Here is a 16,069-nt window from a genome sequence, read left to right on the forward strand (position 1 = left end):
CACTATTCCTTCCACTGACCACAACATTGGCCAGGCCAGGTCCTTTGGCTGCCTAAAGGTCCAGGTCTTAAGTGGTTAAGGAAGATCTGTATGACACAGCTCTGCTGAAAAATGAATGGTCTCCTTGGTGACTTGTTGAATTTATATTGGTGTTCTTATAACATTGGGAAATCTGGTGAGCCTAAGACAATTCCCTAAAATGTGACCTGGTACTGATACTGGCAGTTATGGGTGTCGGTCGCTCTGTTTTATAGTACAGCTGTATTGGGTGGGGTTAACTAAAGGAGCCAAGCCCTTCATTATATATAACTAGCAGTAAGAAGACCTTGGCTTGCAGCTGTTCATTTTCTTTTGCATGGAGGGTAATATAAGTAGACTGCGGGTAAAATTATATTTATTGCTGCTTAAAGCCATTGTTGTGAAGTTCCTATACTGTAGTGATCTCCTCCCCTCCATCTAGTAATCTGGGCCTCCTGAGCACCACCACTAGAATTTCAGATTTAGCTGTTTAAGACGCAGTCAACAGAAGTCAAAGGGTGTCGTGGATACCCTTTAGGATTCCTTCAGGTGCTGCACCAAAACTGTCATTGTATGTACCAAATTCATGTGCTTGTCATAGACCGCTATTCAGTTTTATAGTGTCTTATGACTCCACCCACTGCTGTGTGTCATTAACCACTTAAGACCCAGACCTTTAGGCAGGTAAAGGACCTGGCCAGTTTTTGCGATTCGGCACTGCGTCGCTTTAACTGACAATTGCGCGGTCGTGCAAAGTGGCTCCCAAACAAAATTGGCGTCCTTTTTCCCCACAAATAGAGCTTTCTTTTGGTGGTATTTGATCACATCTGCAGTTTTTATTTTTTGCGCTATAAACAAAAATAGAGCGACAATTTTGAAAAAAATGCAATATTCTTTACTTTTTGCTATAATAAATATCCCCCAAAAATATATAACATTTTTTTTTTTTCCTCAGTTTAGGCCAATACGTATTCTTCTACCTATTTTTGGTAAAAAAAATCGCAATAAGCGTTTATCCATTGGTTTACGCAAAATTTATAGGGGCAGATCCACAAAGCGAGTACGCCGGCGTATCTACTGATACGCCAGCGTACTTTCAAATTTCCTGCGTCGTATCTTTGTTTTGAATCCTCAAAACAAGATACAACGGCATCTGGGTTAGATCCCACAGGCGTCCGGCTTCGTACGCCTTCGGATCTAAGATGCAATTCTTCGGCGTTCGCTGGGTGGCGTTCCTGTCGTTTTCCGCGTCGAGTATGCAAAAAGTCGTCCGTGAATAGCGGGATGGACGTAATTTACGTCGAAGTCTAAACAATGACGTCAATTGCGCAGTTCGTTCGGCGCGGGGACGCGCTTCATGTAAATGAAACACGCCCCCTACCCGCCCAACTTGAATTCCGCGCCGTTACGCCGCTTGAGATACACTACGACGCCGTAACTTACGGTGCAAAGTCTTTATGGATTAGAACCAAAGCCAGGTAAGGTACGGCGGCGTAGCGTATCTCAGATACGATGCGCCGGGGCAGATCTTTGTGGATCTGCCCCATAGTGTTTAAAAAAGTAGGGGATAGTTTTATTGCATTTTTTTTTTTACTACTAATGGCGGCAATCAGCGATTTTTTTTCGTGACTGCGACATTATGGCGGACACATCGGACAATTATGACACATTTTTGGGACCATTGTCGTTTTCACAGCAAAAAATGCATTGTTTACTCTGAAAATGAAATTGCAGTTTGGGAGTTAACCACTAGGGGGAGCTAAAGGGGTTAAGTGTGACCTCATCTGTGTTTCTAACTGTAGGGGGGCGAGCTGGACGTGTGACGTCATTGATCGTGTTTCCCTATAACAGGGAACACACGATCAATGACAGTGCCACAGTGAAGAACGGGGAAGCTGTGTTTACACACACCTCTCCCCATTCTTCAGCTCCGGGGACCGATCGCGGGACTCCAGCGGCGATCGGGTCCGCGGCTGGGCACTTAAAGAAGACGTACAGGTACGTGCTTGTGCCCAGCGGTGCCATTCTGCTGACGTATATCTGCAGGAGGCGGTCCTTAAGTGGTTAAGAAGTAATATGGACCTGATGGGGAACTAGTCTGTGCATTGGTATATATGCATAATGACATCACCACTATCCCTGGCCCCTTTGTTTACATTTAGCTTTTGGCTGGGGAATTTTGCAGTCGACATATAAAGGGGGTGAGAATGAAGCGCTGCTATTTTTAGTGCCTCAGTGTGAAAGGGGTCTTGGAGAAAAACAAATTTTGTCACCTGTTTCGGCAACGTTGTTTGCTAAAAAATGTTATACAATTGCAACAAAAGTCATATTGTAATTGACTGTTATTAAAAATGACTATTCCTTTTAAATCTGCAATTGCTGTAATTTTCTGTAAAATGCAATATGGCTACCTGGAGGTGTTCTGTACACAGAATGTGCACAGAACGCCTCCCAGTCCTGTGTGATTGGCTCACTGGTTTCCCCAAAACACGCATGCTCAGAATCAATACTTTATTTTTTTCGTTGTAGTGTTGTACGACACCGCGTTCTTGACGGTCGGAATTTTGTGTGGCCGTGTGTACACAAGTTTGAGCCAACATTCCGTCGCAAAAAAATCCACTGTTTTTTCTTGTCAGAATTTCCAATCGTATGTACGCAGCATTAGGGCTTTCTTTCCTTTTTATTTTCATCTCATGATTCAGCCAGTAAGTCTGTTTTGCAAAAAAACACACACTCTTGCAAATGGATCATTTACAGGAATGCGACAAACCATTTAAAGCTGGCAGGGATGCTTACAATGATCAGCTTTTATTTCTGTAAAATCTTTATCCTAAAGGGGAAAAAAAACTGTTTGCTGTAACTGCTTGTAATGTGTTTGCTGGGGTTTGTTTTCTATTTGTTATTAAATTATTAAATCTGCTATTGCATCTAGCACCCCAAACTGACAGCGCTGCTCTCCAAATGTGCCCCTGTTCTCCTTCATCCAGAGTGGGGGCACTCTAATTCAGGAGGAGTGTTGCTGGCCAGATTACCAGGTGAAAAAAGCCTCAAAATGTTAAACAACTGCAGTCACCATGTCTAATGATTGGCAAGCTGCAATATATTACATGTTTGCTTTTGGGTTCAATATCGCTGTAGGTTTCCCATTGGTCACATTTTCCACTTATGATGGACTTGCTGTGTGTTCCCTATTTTCTCACTTTCCTGTTTCCTTCTGGCCCTGTCCAGTTCTTTAAAAACAATACTAGTTGCCATGGATGATTGCTATGCTAAACGGCTCCTATGGTAAACTGAACAGAATGATGGGTCGGACAGTATGTGTAAATTTTAGATTTACTGTTCCACTTCATATTTTCAGCTTCACTTAAATAGTAAAATAGCCTGTATATTTGTGTGCAAGCAGATTATTCCTTACCCAAGACTCGGCCTACCATCAAATGGCTTGTGCTGGCAGAATCGTTTCTGCCTGTGATGCCAAATGGCGTTAAAATTGCGGCATAGGTGCCATTCATTATTAAAAGCACCTCAAAAGCAGTGCAATTTTGCTGTGATTATTGTGCGTAAAAAAAAAACACAACACGTGCAAAGTTTGTTGCCCGAAAATTGTAAGCAGGAACACACACCTACTAATAACTCATTCAATTCAATCACTCGGTTAAGTTTTATCTTTCTACAATAAGAGAGCACAACTAAAAGTATGACAGACTAAAGAAAGTACCAAATAAAGCCACTATGTGATGAACAAGTTCATAAAGTTAACAGAATATTTCCTTTTCCTTCCCCTCACTAAGCCTAATCCTCTTTCATTTGTGTCTCACACACTCTCCATCCCAGACACTGCAGCACCCGGGGCAAAGGGCTGGAATCTATAAACCAGTGGGTAGAACTGGGTGTGGCCAGGTGCTGATTGACACGCTATAGGCTTGTTAAATCTGCATTGAAAATGCTTAGTCGCACCCCCTGCATAGGGTGACCACGTGTCCCGGATAGCCCGGGACAGTCCCACATTTTTCAGGTCTGTCCCAGGTCCCGGGCACCTTCATTCCAGGACAATAGTGTCCTGGAATGAAGCTGACACAGCCACCTCTATCTGTTGCCCCCAAAAAATGCCACCACATAGCTGCTTTACTCACTGACAGCACTTGTCCTGGACGGGAATGTCTGGAGAGGCACAATCCCCGCCCCCTTCTTGTGATTGGAGAATTCATAAATCTCACCTCTTATGTCTAATCACAGCAGGGCAGTGTAAAGCCAGCGTTGGAACAAGGTAAAACGGGTTTCGGCCAGTCAGGACAAGTGCTGTCAGTAAGTAAAGTTGCGATGCGGCTGCCTTTTTTGGGGGCGTGATCAGTGCTTCTGGGTAGAGCACGCATCCGCCGCCCCAGCTGTGCTGTGATTCATTACAGCACAAGCTCATTTTTGGGAAGGGGGTCCCTGAATGGCCGTTTTGGAAATGTGGTCACCCTACCCCTGCAACATGTTTTCACTACACTGTGGTGCGAGCGGGCACAGCCTACATGAGTGTTAAAGTCGTAAACCCACATTTGTAAGTTTTACCTACAGGTAAGTCTATAATAAGGCTTACCTATCGGTAGTGGAAATATCTCCTAAACGTGCGCTGTTTAGGAGACATTTCCTGTACACTGCGCCAATGATGTCATCGGCAAATGTGTTGTGAAGAAACGGACCTCTGTGCAGTTTCTTCACTCATATGTGCCGTGAGTGACGTCCAGTCACAGAGCCGGAGTTTGTGGCCCCGGAAGGAAGAGTACAGAAGATGGATGCAGCCACCAGCAGGGACACCGCGGGCTTAGTTTGCAGGTAAGTGGCACTTCATGGGCTAGTATGCGATTCATACTAGCCCATTATGCTTTTACTTTGCAGGGGAACAAAGAGGAGGAAGTAAAACCAGTCAGGGTTTACTTCCTGTTTAACCACTTAAGCCCCGGACCATTTGGCTGGCCGAAGACTAGGCCACTTTTTGCGATTCTGCACTGCGTCGCTTTAACTGACAATTGCGCGGTCGTGCGACGTGGCTCCCAAACAAAATTGACGTCCTTTTTTTCCCACAAATAGAGCTTTCTTTTGGTGGTATTTGATCACCTCTGCATTTTTTTTTTTTTTTTTGGGCTATAAACAAAAATAGAGCGTCAATTTAGAAAAAAAAGCTAGGTTTTGTACTTTTTGCTATAATAAATATCCCAATTTCTTTTTAAAAAAAAAGCTATTTTGTTCCTCCCTTTAGGCCGATACGTATTCTTCTACATATTTTTGGTAAAAAGTTGCAATAAGCGTGTATTGATTGGTTTGCGCAAAAGTTATCTACAAATTAGCGGTGCTATACTGCCACCGCACTTCGTGCCCCAGCGTGAAAGGGGCCTAAGTGACAATGTTGTCACCCAAAGAAAGAAAATCTACCACACAGACAATAAAAAGCTATTGAAGGCTCTAGTATTGCTGTACATTGTAACCTGCTCTATCTAAAAAATAAATCCGCTTCTCCTGGAGATGCACTCCAATCTCTTGCAGCGTTGCATGAGATGCAGGTTTCCATTGTTGATCATGGGCAGTTCTGCACCGGATTGCAGGAGATTTTAACAAGCATCAATGTGGTTGAAAATTGCCTTGTAGCTTGGCTTGAATTTTTTTACATGCAAAAATGAAATGTATTTTGCAGACAGATTCACAATTTTTTTTTTTTTAAGTTATTATTATTTAAATGAATGCCATTATTGCTGAGTAGTCAGCAGTGAATAGGTTGGGGTTTGCACCTCCCTTTGGAACGTTTTGGGGGCAGTTTATCAATTGGAAAGCTTGCTGATGGGAGCAGTCTATTACAAAGAGGCTGTAATCTCTTCTTTTTTTTTTTTTTTTTTATAATTGACAATTTTTATTGGGTTTAAAACATAAACAAAACAATACAAAAGTAAAAGGAATCAGCAGTCGCCATCAGCTTTGGAAAGGACACAGAGGTCTACATAGTATACATATTACATAGTATAAAATTAACATACAGACCACAGACAGGGAAAGCACTGCGTATCAGACCGAAGTAGCGCTAAAGTAATTATAGCGCAGGCTTCTCTCACAAAACAGACCATTAGTGAGGTCCGCGATTTACGTTTGCGTGTCCCGCTATTCCAAAGGGTAGGAAGAGAAAGGAAAAAAAAAAAAAAAGGGAGAGAAGAGCAAAAGAAAAGTAATAAGAGAAAGAGAGGAAAGAAGGGGGGAGAGGATAAGGCAAGGGAAGGGCATAAGAAAGACCCAAGCAGAAGGGCGCGTCCCTCCCGGGGTCCAAGCGATCGTGTTGTACAGAACGGGGGGGGGGGGTCTCGTGAGGTCATGGGGGGTCTATTCGCTGGTGCCACGGTTCCCACGTTGCTGAATGTCGGTCCACCCGGTCCGCCAGCCTAGCTGTCATGGACTCCATGACCTCCACATCCTTAATTCTGGAGTAAAGATCGGATAGAGATGGGGGGTTTCGTTGTTTCCAGTAAAGGGCTACTAGACATCTGGCTGCTGTTAAAATTTGTGTGGCCAATTTTTTAGCTAGTGTGGATAGTTTAGGAGGGGGGAGGCCCAGTAAAAAGAACTTAGGGGAGAGAGGGATATCTACCTCGGTGAAGGAGGCTGTAATCTCTAATGCCCTGTACACACAATCGGTTCATCCGATGAAAGCGGTCTGATGGATTTTTTCATCAGATAGCCGATGAAGCTGACTTTCATCAGTCGTGCCTACTTGCCATCGGTTAAAAAAACGATCGTGTCAGAACGCGGTGACGTAAAACACAACGATGTGCTGAGAAAAATGAAGTTCAATGCTTCCGAGCATGCGTCGATTTGATTCTGAGTATGCATGGATTTTTAACCGATGGACGTACCCACAGACGATCGTTTTTTTCTATCGGTTTTTTAACCATCAGATAATTTTAAAACAAGTTCCTAGTTTTTTCACCGATGGATAAAAAACCGATGGGGCCCACACACGATCGGTTCATCTGATGAAAACGAACCGATCGTGTGTACGCGGCATTACAGTCTCCTGTAACAAATCCCCAGTCTCTGACTTTTCTGCAGCATGTCTCCAGTCTCCAACATCTGTAACATGTCTGCAGTCTCTGAACATATCCTCTACTATATCTGCTGTCTCTTGTCAGTTTTCTGTTGCGTTGTATATACTGAATATTATGTGGGGCCCTTTGGAACTTTCATGGGTCACAATTGAGCCCCCCCCCCCCTATAAATTGTAGAAAGTCAAAAGTAAATTTCAGCTTATGTAGGTAATTAATAACTGATAATGAGCGCTCACTGAAAATATATATGAGTGTTAAGTTACACGGGCCCTGCGCAGCTAGAATGCAGGAATACTGCATAGTTGTTTCAGTTTGGTATCAATTACCTGAAGGTTAAATGAAGGTCTTGCTAGCAATAATTCTTCATGGATGACAACCAGAGCATTTGAAAATATATCTGTATGTTTCTTTTTTTTTCAAGTACTCACATGAGCTGTGAGCCCATGGGGGATCTGGAATTCCAAAGTCTCTCTTGACAGTACTCGTTCAGGTTATAGCATTATATTGCTGGTGTACATTAAAAGTTTTCATTGTTTTGGGTAGAAAAAGGGAAATCTCTTTATAATGCTCATTCACACAGGCGCTATGCACCATATAGCGGGAAAACACCTTTTTTTCTACGTTGTTTTTTTTTTTTGTCCTAGCGATGAGCTGCTTGAAGGCAACCTATAATAGTGAATGCACATGTATCAGCTGTACAGACTCGCCAGCACAGCCAATTTTCACAGGTGTGATGGGATTGGTTTATGGCTCTGAATGGCGTTGGGATCCATGCACTCGTCCCTGCATACCTACCAAAATGTTGCATGGGTGATTCCGTACATCTATTGCGTATTCATTTATTTAATATAGGCTGTCTGATTACTACAAAGATAAAGAAAAGTGTCTTCATATTGTACGGGGCTGAGCTTTAACGTGAATCAGCACATAAACATGATGCAATCAAAAAACTGTTATGAAAATCAAATTTCTTACAGTTTAAAACTTGTGCTGCTATAATGACAATTAGTTTCTGCTTTGCTATGTGGACAACTTTTATGGAAACTATAGTAGATTACTATATCGATAACCACTATATGGATAAGAGTTAAATACTTGACAAAGGATTCCAGGTGCACTGTGGGTTAACTAAAAAGGAAGCACACTAGAAGCTACCCGTGATTGTAAAGCTTCAAGTTTTTTTTTTTTTTTTTAACCACCTCAATACCCAGCCATAGTAACATGATATCCACAGATGGGATCTACCACCCTGGGTGGATGTCATATTACGTCCTGGGCTTTGTGGGGGGATATCTGAATGATGCCTGCAGCTAGAGGCATCATTCAGATATCCTTCTCTTCTGCCAGCGATTCTGTGCACGATAAGAATGATCATAGCGGCAGTTCCGCCGCTTCATCGTTCTTATAGGCAGCGGGATCCGGTGCTTCTCCGGGCTCTCCCGTGCCATCAGGGGCCTGGAGAAGGAATCGTCCGGCGCCGGTGTCTTGTCACATGACGAGCATAGGGATTACTGGTGACCAGATGTCACCAGTCATCTCTATGACCGTCGGAGGCCCGGCCGCGATGTGATGACGTCACACCCGAGTTCCCAGAAGTAAACAAAGCCGCGATTGCAGCTAGTAAGCATGAGATCGGTGATTTTTTTTTTCACAATCTCATGCTTTCCAGCCTGAAGGAGAGATGTGCGGTCTTATTGACCCTGCATCACTCCATAAAGAGGACCTGGCTGTCACACACCAATCCTATTACAAGGGATGTTTACATTCCTTGTAATAGGAATAAAGCTGATCAAATAAAAATGTAAAAAAAAGTGTGAAAAAAATAAAAAATAAGTAGCTTGTGCTCAGAAGCGAACGCACACGTAAGTCCCGCCCACATATGTAAACGCCGTTCAAACCACATATGTGAGGTATCGCCGCGTGCGTTAGAGCGAGAGCAACCATTCCATCAGTGTGCGCAATTTTAAAGTGTGACATGTTAGGTATCTATTTACTCGGCGTAACGTCATCTTTCATATTTTACAAACAATTGGAATAACTTTACTGTTTTGTTGTTTTTTAATTCATGAAACCATTTTTTTCCCCCCCAAAAAAGGTGTTTAAAAAATGATTGTGCAAGATAAAAAGTTGCAATGACCGTCATTTTGTTTCCTAGGGTGTCTGCATAGCATGCATTAAGGTGAAAAAACACGAGGTTTTACAACTCCTTTAAGGCTCCTTTTTTTTTTTTTTTTTTTTACTGAGACCACAGACTGGATTGTCTGTTAAGGGAAGAGTCACTACAATTGTGTGTATAAATTTCAGCTTGAGCTATGGAGTTCTGTTACACTGTATAGAACCGTGTGTCCAAATGAACAGTAATTTCAGAGATATAGACAGTTGAAATTATAAGCAAATATCAATTTTTCTTGTGAATATTGAGCAAGGACCCATAACCAATTCCTAAGCCTCCATATCGGTGATTTGAAGCTATAGGCATCTTCAGTTACCAATAATTTAGCTTGTAGATTTAAAAGTACTTTGAAATTAAATTGTATAATATTTTAGTGGGTGGGTTTAAATATTTCTGTCTGTCTTTCTTCGGGTCAGTAAGTGTGGGGCAATATCCCTTGGACCCCATTCACACCTGAACAATATTACCCAGGTTCCCCAAAGTGCTTCAGCGTTCATCAGCTAGATTCCCATTATATTCTCTGGTACCCATTCACATTTTTTTCCCACACATTTTTGGCCCCTGAAGACTTAAAGTATATGTGAATCCTTGCCTTGTAAAACAACCCATTCAGTGTAAAATCGAAACGAAGGGCAAAACATTTGTGCATACATATAAAAAACATTATAAATATGTTATAAGTGATCACTTATGATCTATTCTCAGCTGCATAAGGAGCTCAGAAAGCAGGGGACGAGGAGAGAAACAGCAACACACTGGTCTTCTCAGTGAATGGCTGTGCAGAAGGGAGCTTGTCAGCAGAAGTCTGATCATTGAAGGAGAGCAGACTAAAGCCTCGTACAAACAAACAGATTTTCGGATGACCGTTCATGTGTTTTTTGTTGCATGCTAGTCTCCTGTCGAAAGTGAAGAGGTTACTCACCCTATACGAAAATTCTCATACGACAGAATACAACTTCAGAAGTGACGTAATGTGTTGAATAGTTTTGTATGTATTTGTTCGTTTCTGAGCTTGCGTAGTTTTGATTTTTTCGTATTAAAACCATACTAAAAAAAATTTATAGTCTGCACATCCAGCTTTTGCCGTACGAAAACCTGGAATCGACTGTCGAAAGCACCATGCTAACGATCCGAAAATTGTCAGGTTGTTCATCTGACGAAATGTTACTTTCCTTTATTCTTACAAGTACATGGTACAGGAATATCATATCAGGAATATGAAATTATGGGTTGGCATTCTTTAAAGTGGAGTTCCACCCAAAAGTGGAACTTCCGCTCATTTGTCTCCTCTCCCCCTCCGGTGCAACAATTGGCACCTTTTGGGGGAGGGGATACCTTTGACAGGTATCCTGTTCCCACTTCCGGGACTCCGCGCCGTGGCCTGTGATGTCGCTGCAGGGCTCCCTCCTCCTCCCCAAGTGGCCGGGCCAAAAGAGAGAGGAGCAGGGCCTTGCACATGTGCAGTAGGGTTCCTGCCGTAAAGCCACATTGCCGGGTTCCCTTACCCGCAATGGCGGTGGCATCACCCGACAGCTGATGGACACATCAGCTGCGGTGCCGAAATTGCTGGACTGCAGAACAGGTAAGTGTCCTATTATTAAAGGGGTGGTTCACCCTAAAAACTACTTTTTTTTATTACACTGGCCCCCCACATTACAATACGATTAAGGCTATTATTATTTTTGTTGATGCTGTACATACCTTTGTACAACATATTCAAAAAAATAATAGCCTTAATCGTATTGTAATGTGGGGGGCCAGTGTAATAAAAAAAAGTAGTTTTTAGGGTGAACCACCCCTTTAAGATCCAGCAGCTGCAGCATGTGTAGCTTCTGGATTTAAATATTTTTTGGGGGGTGAACCTCAGCTTTAAAGCCAAACTCTAGTTTTCTGTCACTTTTAAAAAAAAATTTGGACCAAGCCAGTCCAAACAAACTATTCGCTTAACTAACAGATGTGCCTACTGTGAGCAGTGTATAAACTGTATGTAGCCTCAGCTACATACAATATACAGCTCCGCGTTCTGACAGCAGGATGGGAATTCCCAACAAAATAGAGTTTGGCTAAGACAGTGTTGATCGGCCATTCACAGAAAGCTTTGTATTTTCTGAATGAGTAGGAGGCTTCCTTTGACTGATTAAGGTGGAGTTAGTTATGTCATCTGCCTGCCTCTGCTCCTCAGCCATTCAGAGGAAGCCTTGTCCTCATTCAGAAAATACCAAGCTCCTTATATATGGGTGAACAGCACTCCACATCACATGATTATGTCACAGGAGCGCAACAAGATGTCCCTCTGCCTGAGCACAGCACTGTATACTGGATGTAGCTGTTGCTTCATACAGATAAACAGCGTTTACAGTAGACATATCTGTTAGTGAAGGTATTCGTTCATTCAGATCAGCTTGGTCCAAACAGACTATTTTAAAATGACAGAAAGCTGGAGTTTGGCTTTAAATGGGAACCCTTGAAAAACATGCATATTGTGCAGTTTTCTTGCAATTTCTCGCCTCTCTTCCTCCTACTAACTAGCTTTTCAGACTTGAGCAGATTTGTTTTAGACAATGAAAATACCCATAATAATGCTCAAGTGTCAATGGGGGCTAATGGAACACAGATGGCAAAAAAATATACACATATCTATTCAAAACTTAACAAAAACAAAAAAACTTGGCTAGTAATAAACTTTTAAATATCTTTCATGAAACATTCAACACGCACAACGATTGCCCTGTCCAAGAACGATTATATATTTTCTCATTCTAATAATTCTTCTTGACACAATGGGATTGATTTACTAAAACTGGAGGGTGCAAAATCCAGTGCAGCGGTGCATAGAAACCAATCAGGTTCTAACATCAGCTTGTTCATTAAAGCGTTTTGTTACCCCAACATTTCATATTCCTGATATGTGTCTTCTGTGCCATGTACTTGTATAAAAAAAGTATCCTGTTCCGTTTGTATTGCTTCCTTTGTGTGAAATCCCTGGTGTATCTTTCAGTCCCTCTGCTCTCCTATTAAAAACTGACCACACTAAACAGGAGAGCACATTGTGGTCAGTTCTCTAGCTGTGTTGGGAACTCAGCCTGCTCTCCTCCAATGATCAGACTTGTCCTGACACACCCACCCCCCCCTCCTCACTGGGGAGCTCAGTGTGCAGCTGCTTCTCCTCCCCCCAGCTCTTATGCAGCTGAGAACAGAGGGAATGTGATCACTTTAAAAAAAAAAGGAAGGTATTTATAATGTGTGTGTGTGTGTGTTTTTTTTTACATATATCTATTTACAAATGTTTTGCCTTTCATTTCTATTTTAAACTGAATAGGTTGTTTTACAAGGTGATCGGTTACAATTACCGTATTTATCGGCGTATACCGTGCACTTTTTTGCCCTGAAAATCAGGGCAAAATCGTGGGTGCGCGATATACGCCGATACCTGCTTTCACGCGCTTTGTTCGAACCACTGCGCCGACATATACCGAGCGCAGTACACTCGGGTATAGTCGGGCAGGCTCGGCTCCTCTCGCGGTCACGTCCTGTACGTCCTTTACGCGAGAGGAGCCGAGCCCGCCCGACTATACTGTGTACTGCGCTCGGTATATGTCGGCGCAGTGGTTCGAACACAGCGTGGGAAGCGGGGATGGCCGCAGAAGGACGCCGGACCGGACGAGGCCGCCGATGGACGACGGGCAGGACACGATGGACGACGGGCAAAACAGCCAACGAGGGGCATCCAAACTGTAAGTATTTTTATTTTTTTTGCAGGAATCTTCCTTCAAGTTCGGGGGTGCACGCTATACGCCGGGGCGCATTTATAGCCTAATAAATACGGTACTTTTAAGCTTTGACAAAAAAAAAAAACTGAAAGCTGATTGGTTTCTATGCAGAGCTGCACCAGATTTTGCACTCTCCAGTTTTAGTAAATCAAACTAAATTTTTTTTTGTTTTTAGCCAAACCCTCTTTCTAGTACATGCCAATTTTTGTTGACCTTGAAAGTTATGTAGTAAAGTTATTCCGAATGTCAAAGATTGTCCTCTGGAAAAGTAAAAGTAGTTCTAATGATTTTCTCTCACTCTGTTTTAGCAAGTGAATGTGTGCCCCTGGGTGATTCTCCAGCATCAGAGTCCTTATTAAAAAGTTGACAGGGTGTCACAAAGGTGTGTAAGGCTTGTGCATAGTATTCTGATGAAACTGCTTGGGGGCAATCCCAGCGTGACATCCATTGTCCACTATTTGTCAGGGATCCAACAGCTGCCATGGGTTCTTGGCTTCACTGAGCAGGTTGATGGTGAAAAGTGAGCAGCTAGAAGGGGGAACCTTCCATAACACTTTTATGGCGATTGGCTTGCACGCCACTGGAATTTGCAGCTGTCGCTGGATTCACTCCCTGTCCCGGTATGCTTATCGATCCAAAATAACATCCACATTTGTTTATTTATTTTCCTGCTTTTTCCCCCTTCTCCCTTTTTTTTCAAAGCAAACATTTTCATTCCTCCTTGGAGAGGGCTGGACTATCCTAAAAATACACAGCTTTGTATGTAAATAGACAAGAGCTGATTATAGGCTGGGACTACAGCCAAGGTTTGAGAGAGCCTCGGGGTGTTTTACATTTAAAATGTGATGCCTGACAAGATCAGTGTGTCTATCTTAACCCTGTCGTGGAATGGCATTGATCTTGCAGCAGGGACGGTGCTGGTAACAGGACCCATGCAGCAGCGTAATGTTGTTTGCTAACATACAAGCGCGGCCCTGCAGAAAACAAAGCGTTTGATGGCATGTTGGGAGAATATGAAGCTCCAAGGCTGACTTTGCAAGGTGAAAGGGTTAAGACAGCTTCTTGATTAGCATGAGACTGGGTTGGCTGTCTTGCTTCCTGCCCTTCAATAGCTTTTCACTGCATTCAAAGGCACAGAGCCATTCAACAGAGGACAGAGCAGGCTTTGCAGTGCTTGGAATACCTGAAAGCAAGCTGTTTGGGTCTAATTGTACTGTAGACCCCAAAGCTTGCAATAAATAATGGAATATGACCAGTGCCAGGAAAAGGCTGCAAGAGGACCAAGCCAAGAGGCGAGACAGTGACCAGCAAGCCTAGGATTCCTGCTTTTTTATATCACTGTGAAATCTGGCGCAGGGTCGTGCCTGGGATATGATGTAATGGGGGGGCTTTTGCACGCCCAGTGTGTAAGAAACAGCTGTGTGGTTGTGAAGAATGAATATTGTCCCTTGATTACTGCAATGCCGATTTAGATTGCCTCATTGATTTGCTTCACGGATCCTGATAGGTGAAGAGAAGGAGGAGAGAGAGGGAAAAAAAAAAAACTACGTTCGTCGTCATCGCCTCCTCATTTTAATTCCACAACCACTGGGATATTGACAGTGGCTTTTTTCGCAAGATCTTAGGTGCAAGGATTCAGGTTGAAACCAAAATCTGTGGGTGTTTTTCCCAGTATTTGCTTGGTTCTTTTGTGTTGTGCCTCACAGTTGGCTAAGCAGCCCTATGCTGAATCAAGCTATTGTTTGGGATCTCAGAGCTTTCACGCTACAAATCTCTGCTCACTCCCCCTCCCCTTCTTTGGCTGAGAAGCCACATAATGTGCCTTTCCTCCACATGAATCTGGAAGCTATAAGCTGGATTGATTGCAAATGAAGTGTAATGCATTGTGGGACGTGTGTAAAATTGGATCATTCGAGGGAGAAAAACGAACGGACCCACAGCTGGCTTCCTAGAAGAGGTAGCAGCAAAATGTTTGCAGCCCATGCTCAAGCTGTGCGCTTAATGTTTTGATGAAAAAAAGGGAACAGCGGTGAGGCCTGTCTCATGAAGCTGGACAATTAGGCTTCAGGTAGCCTCAGAATGAAGAAGACTCGGAGTACAACCTTACGCCGGGCCTGGCCTAGTGCTGATTTCTCTGACCGGGCCTCAGACCGCATGAGGTCCCGTAGTGAAAAGGACTATCGCCTGCACAAACATTTTCCACCAGCTTTTATTTCCCAGGCATCACGAGGATATATGTCAGGTTTGTACCATTTCTTTCCTTAATCCTGCATCTTCAAAATGCTGCCTGGTAAGACTGGCATATATTTTTTTCTTCAGATTTTTACATGGGTAGAGATCTGGAATTAAAAGAAGGCAATATCCATTCTATCTATCTATCTATCTATCTATCTATCTATCTATCTATCTATCTATCTATCTATCTATCTATCTATCTATCTATCTATCTATCTATCTATCTATCTATCTCTATCTCTCCATCATTGTAATATAGAGCTTTCAGCACAGATCTATACAATGCACAGGTATGTGTTTACATGATGGTGTGAATTGTACATATTTTAGTGCCTACATCCACCATTTTGTACATCGCTAACGTTTTATGTTAGGCCTTTCAATATGGTGTTATTTGGCAAATAATGTATGCAGCACATCCAGATCTCAAGATAAGCAAGCGAAAACCTCACCGTTCATACACAAACCCCCCCTCAGATCAGTCTTGTCATTCGAGGGTCGTTTTGATTTCATACATCAGGTATATGCAGAAGGATGTCCAGTACAAGATGAGATAGAACGGATGGTGCACATATTTCATATACCTTGTGTGATATCTGACAGTCCTCCTCTACAGAGATATTTGCTGGAATACAGACTGGCTCTCTGCTGCAGGAATGGTGCAGTAATAGTCTTATAGGGAAAAACACACACAAATCAGCAAGTTAAAGGAAATGATCTCTTTCATGTATGGGCTGAGTTTGTTTTATTGTAGTGTTAAAGTAGGATGCTTCAGATAAATACCAATTTAATTTTACAGG

The 16,069-nt window shown here is 42.8% G+C and overlaps 1 protein-coding gene across 3 annotated transcripts in view; it reads left to right on the forward strand.

Moving 5' to 3' along the window:
* STOX2 (storkhead box 2) overlaps window positions 1-16,069 on the forward strand; it is a 280,620-nt gene that overhangs the window by 111,547 nt on the left and 153,004 nt on the right. The window contains exon 1 of one of the 3 annotated variants that reach the window (XM_040333980.1): window positions 13,352-15,276. The exons of the other annotated variants lie outside the window; for them this stretch is intronic. Within the exon in view, the coding sequence (XP_040189914.1) occupies window positions 15,114-15,276 (163 nt within the window). The 5' untranslated portion in view covers window positions 13,352-15,113. Of the gene's footprint in view, window positions 1-13,351; window positions 15,277-16,069 lie in introns of those variants that run through there. 3 annotated transcript variants of the gene reach the window in all.

The sequence above is a fragment of the Rana temporaria genome, chromosome 1 (genome assembly GCF_905171775.1).
Source record: "Rana temporaria chromosome 1, aRanTem1.1, whole genome shotgun sequence".
Taxonomy (NCBI): Eukaryota; Metazoa; Chordata; class Amphibia; order Anura; family Ranidae; genus Rana; species Rana temporaria.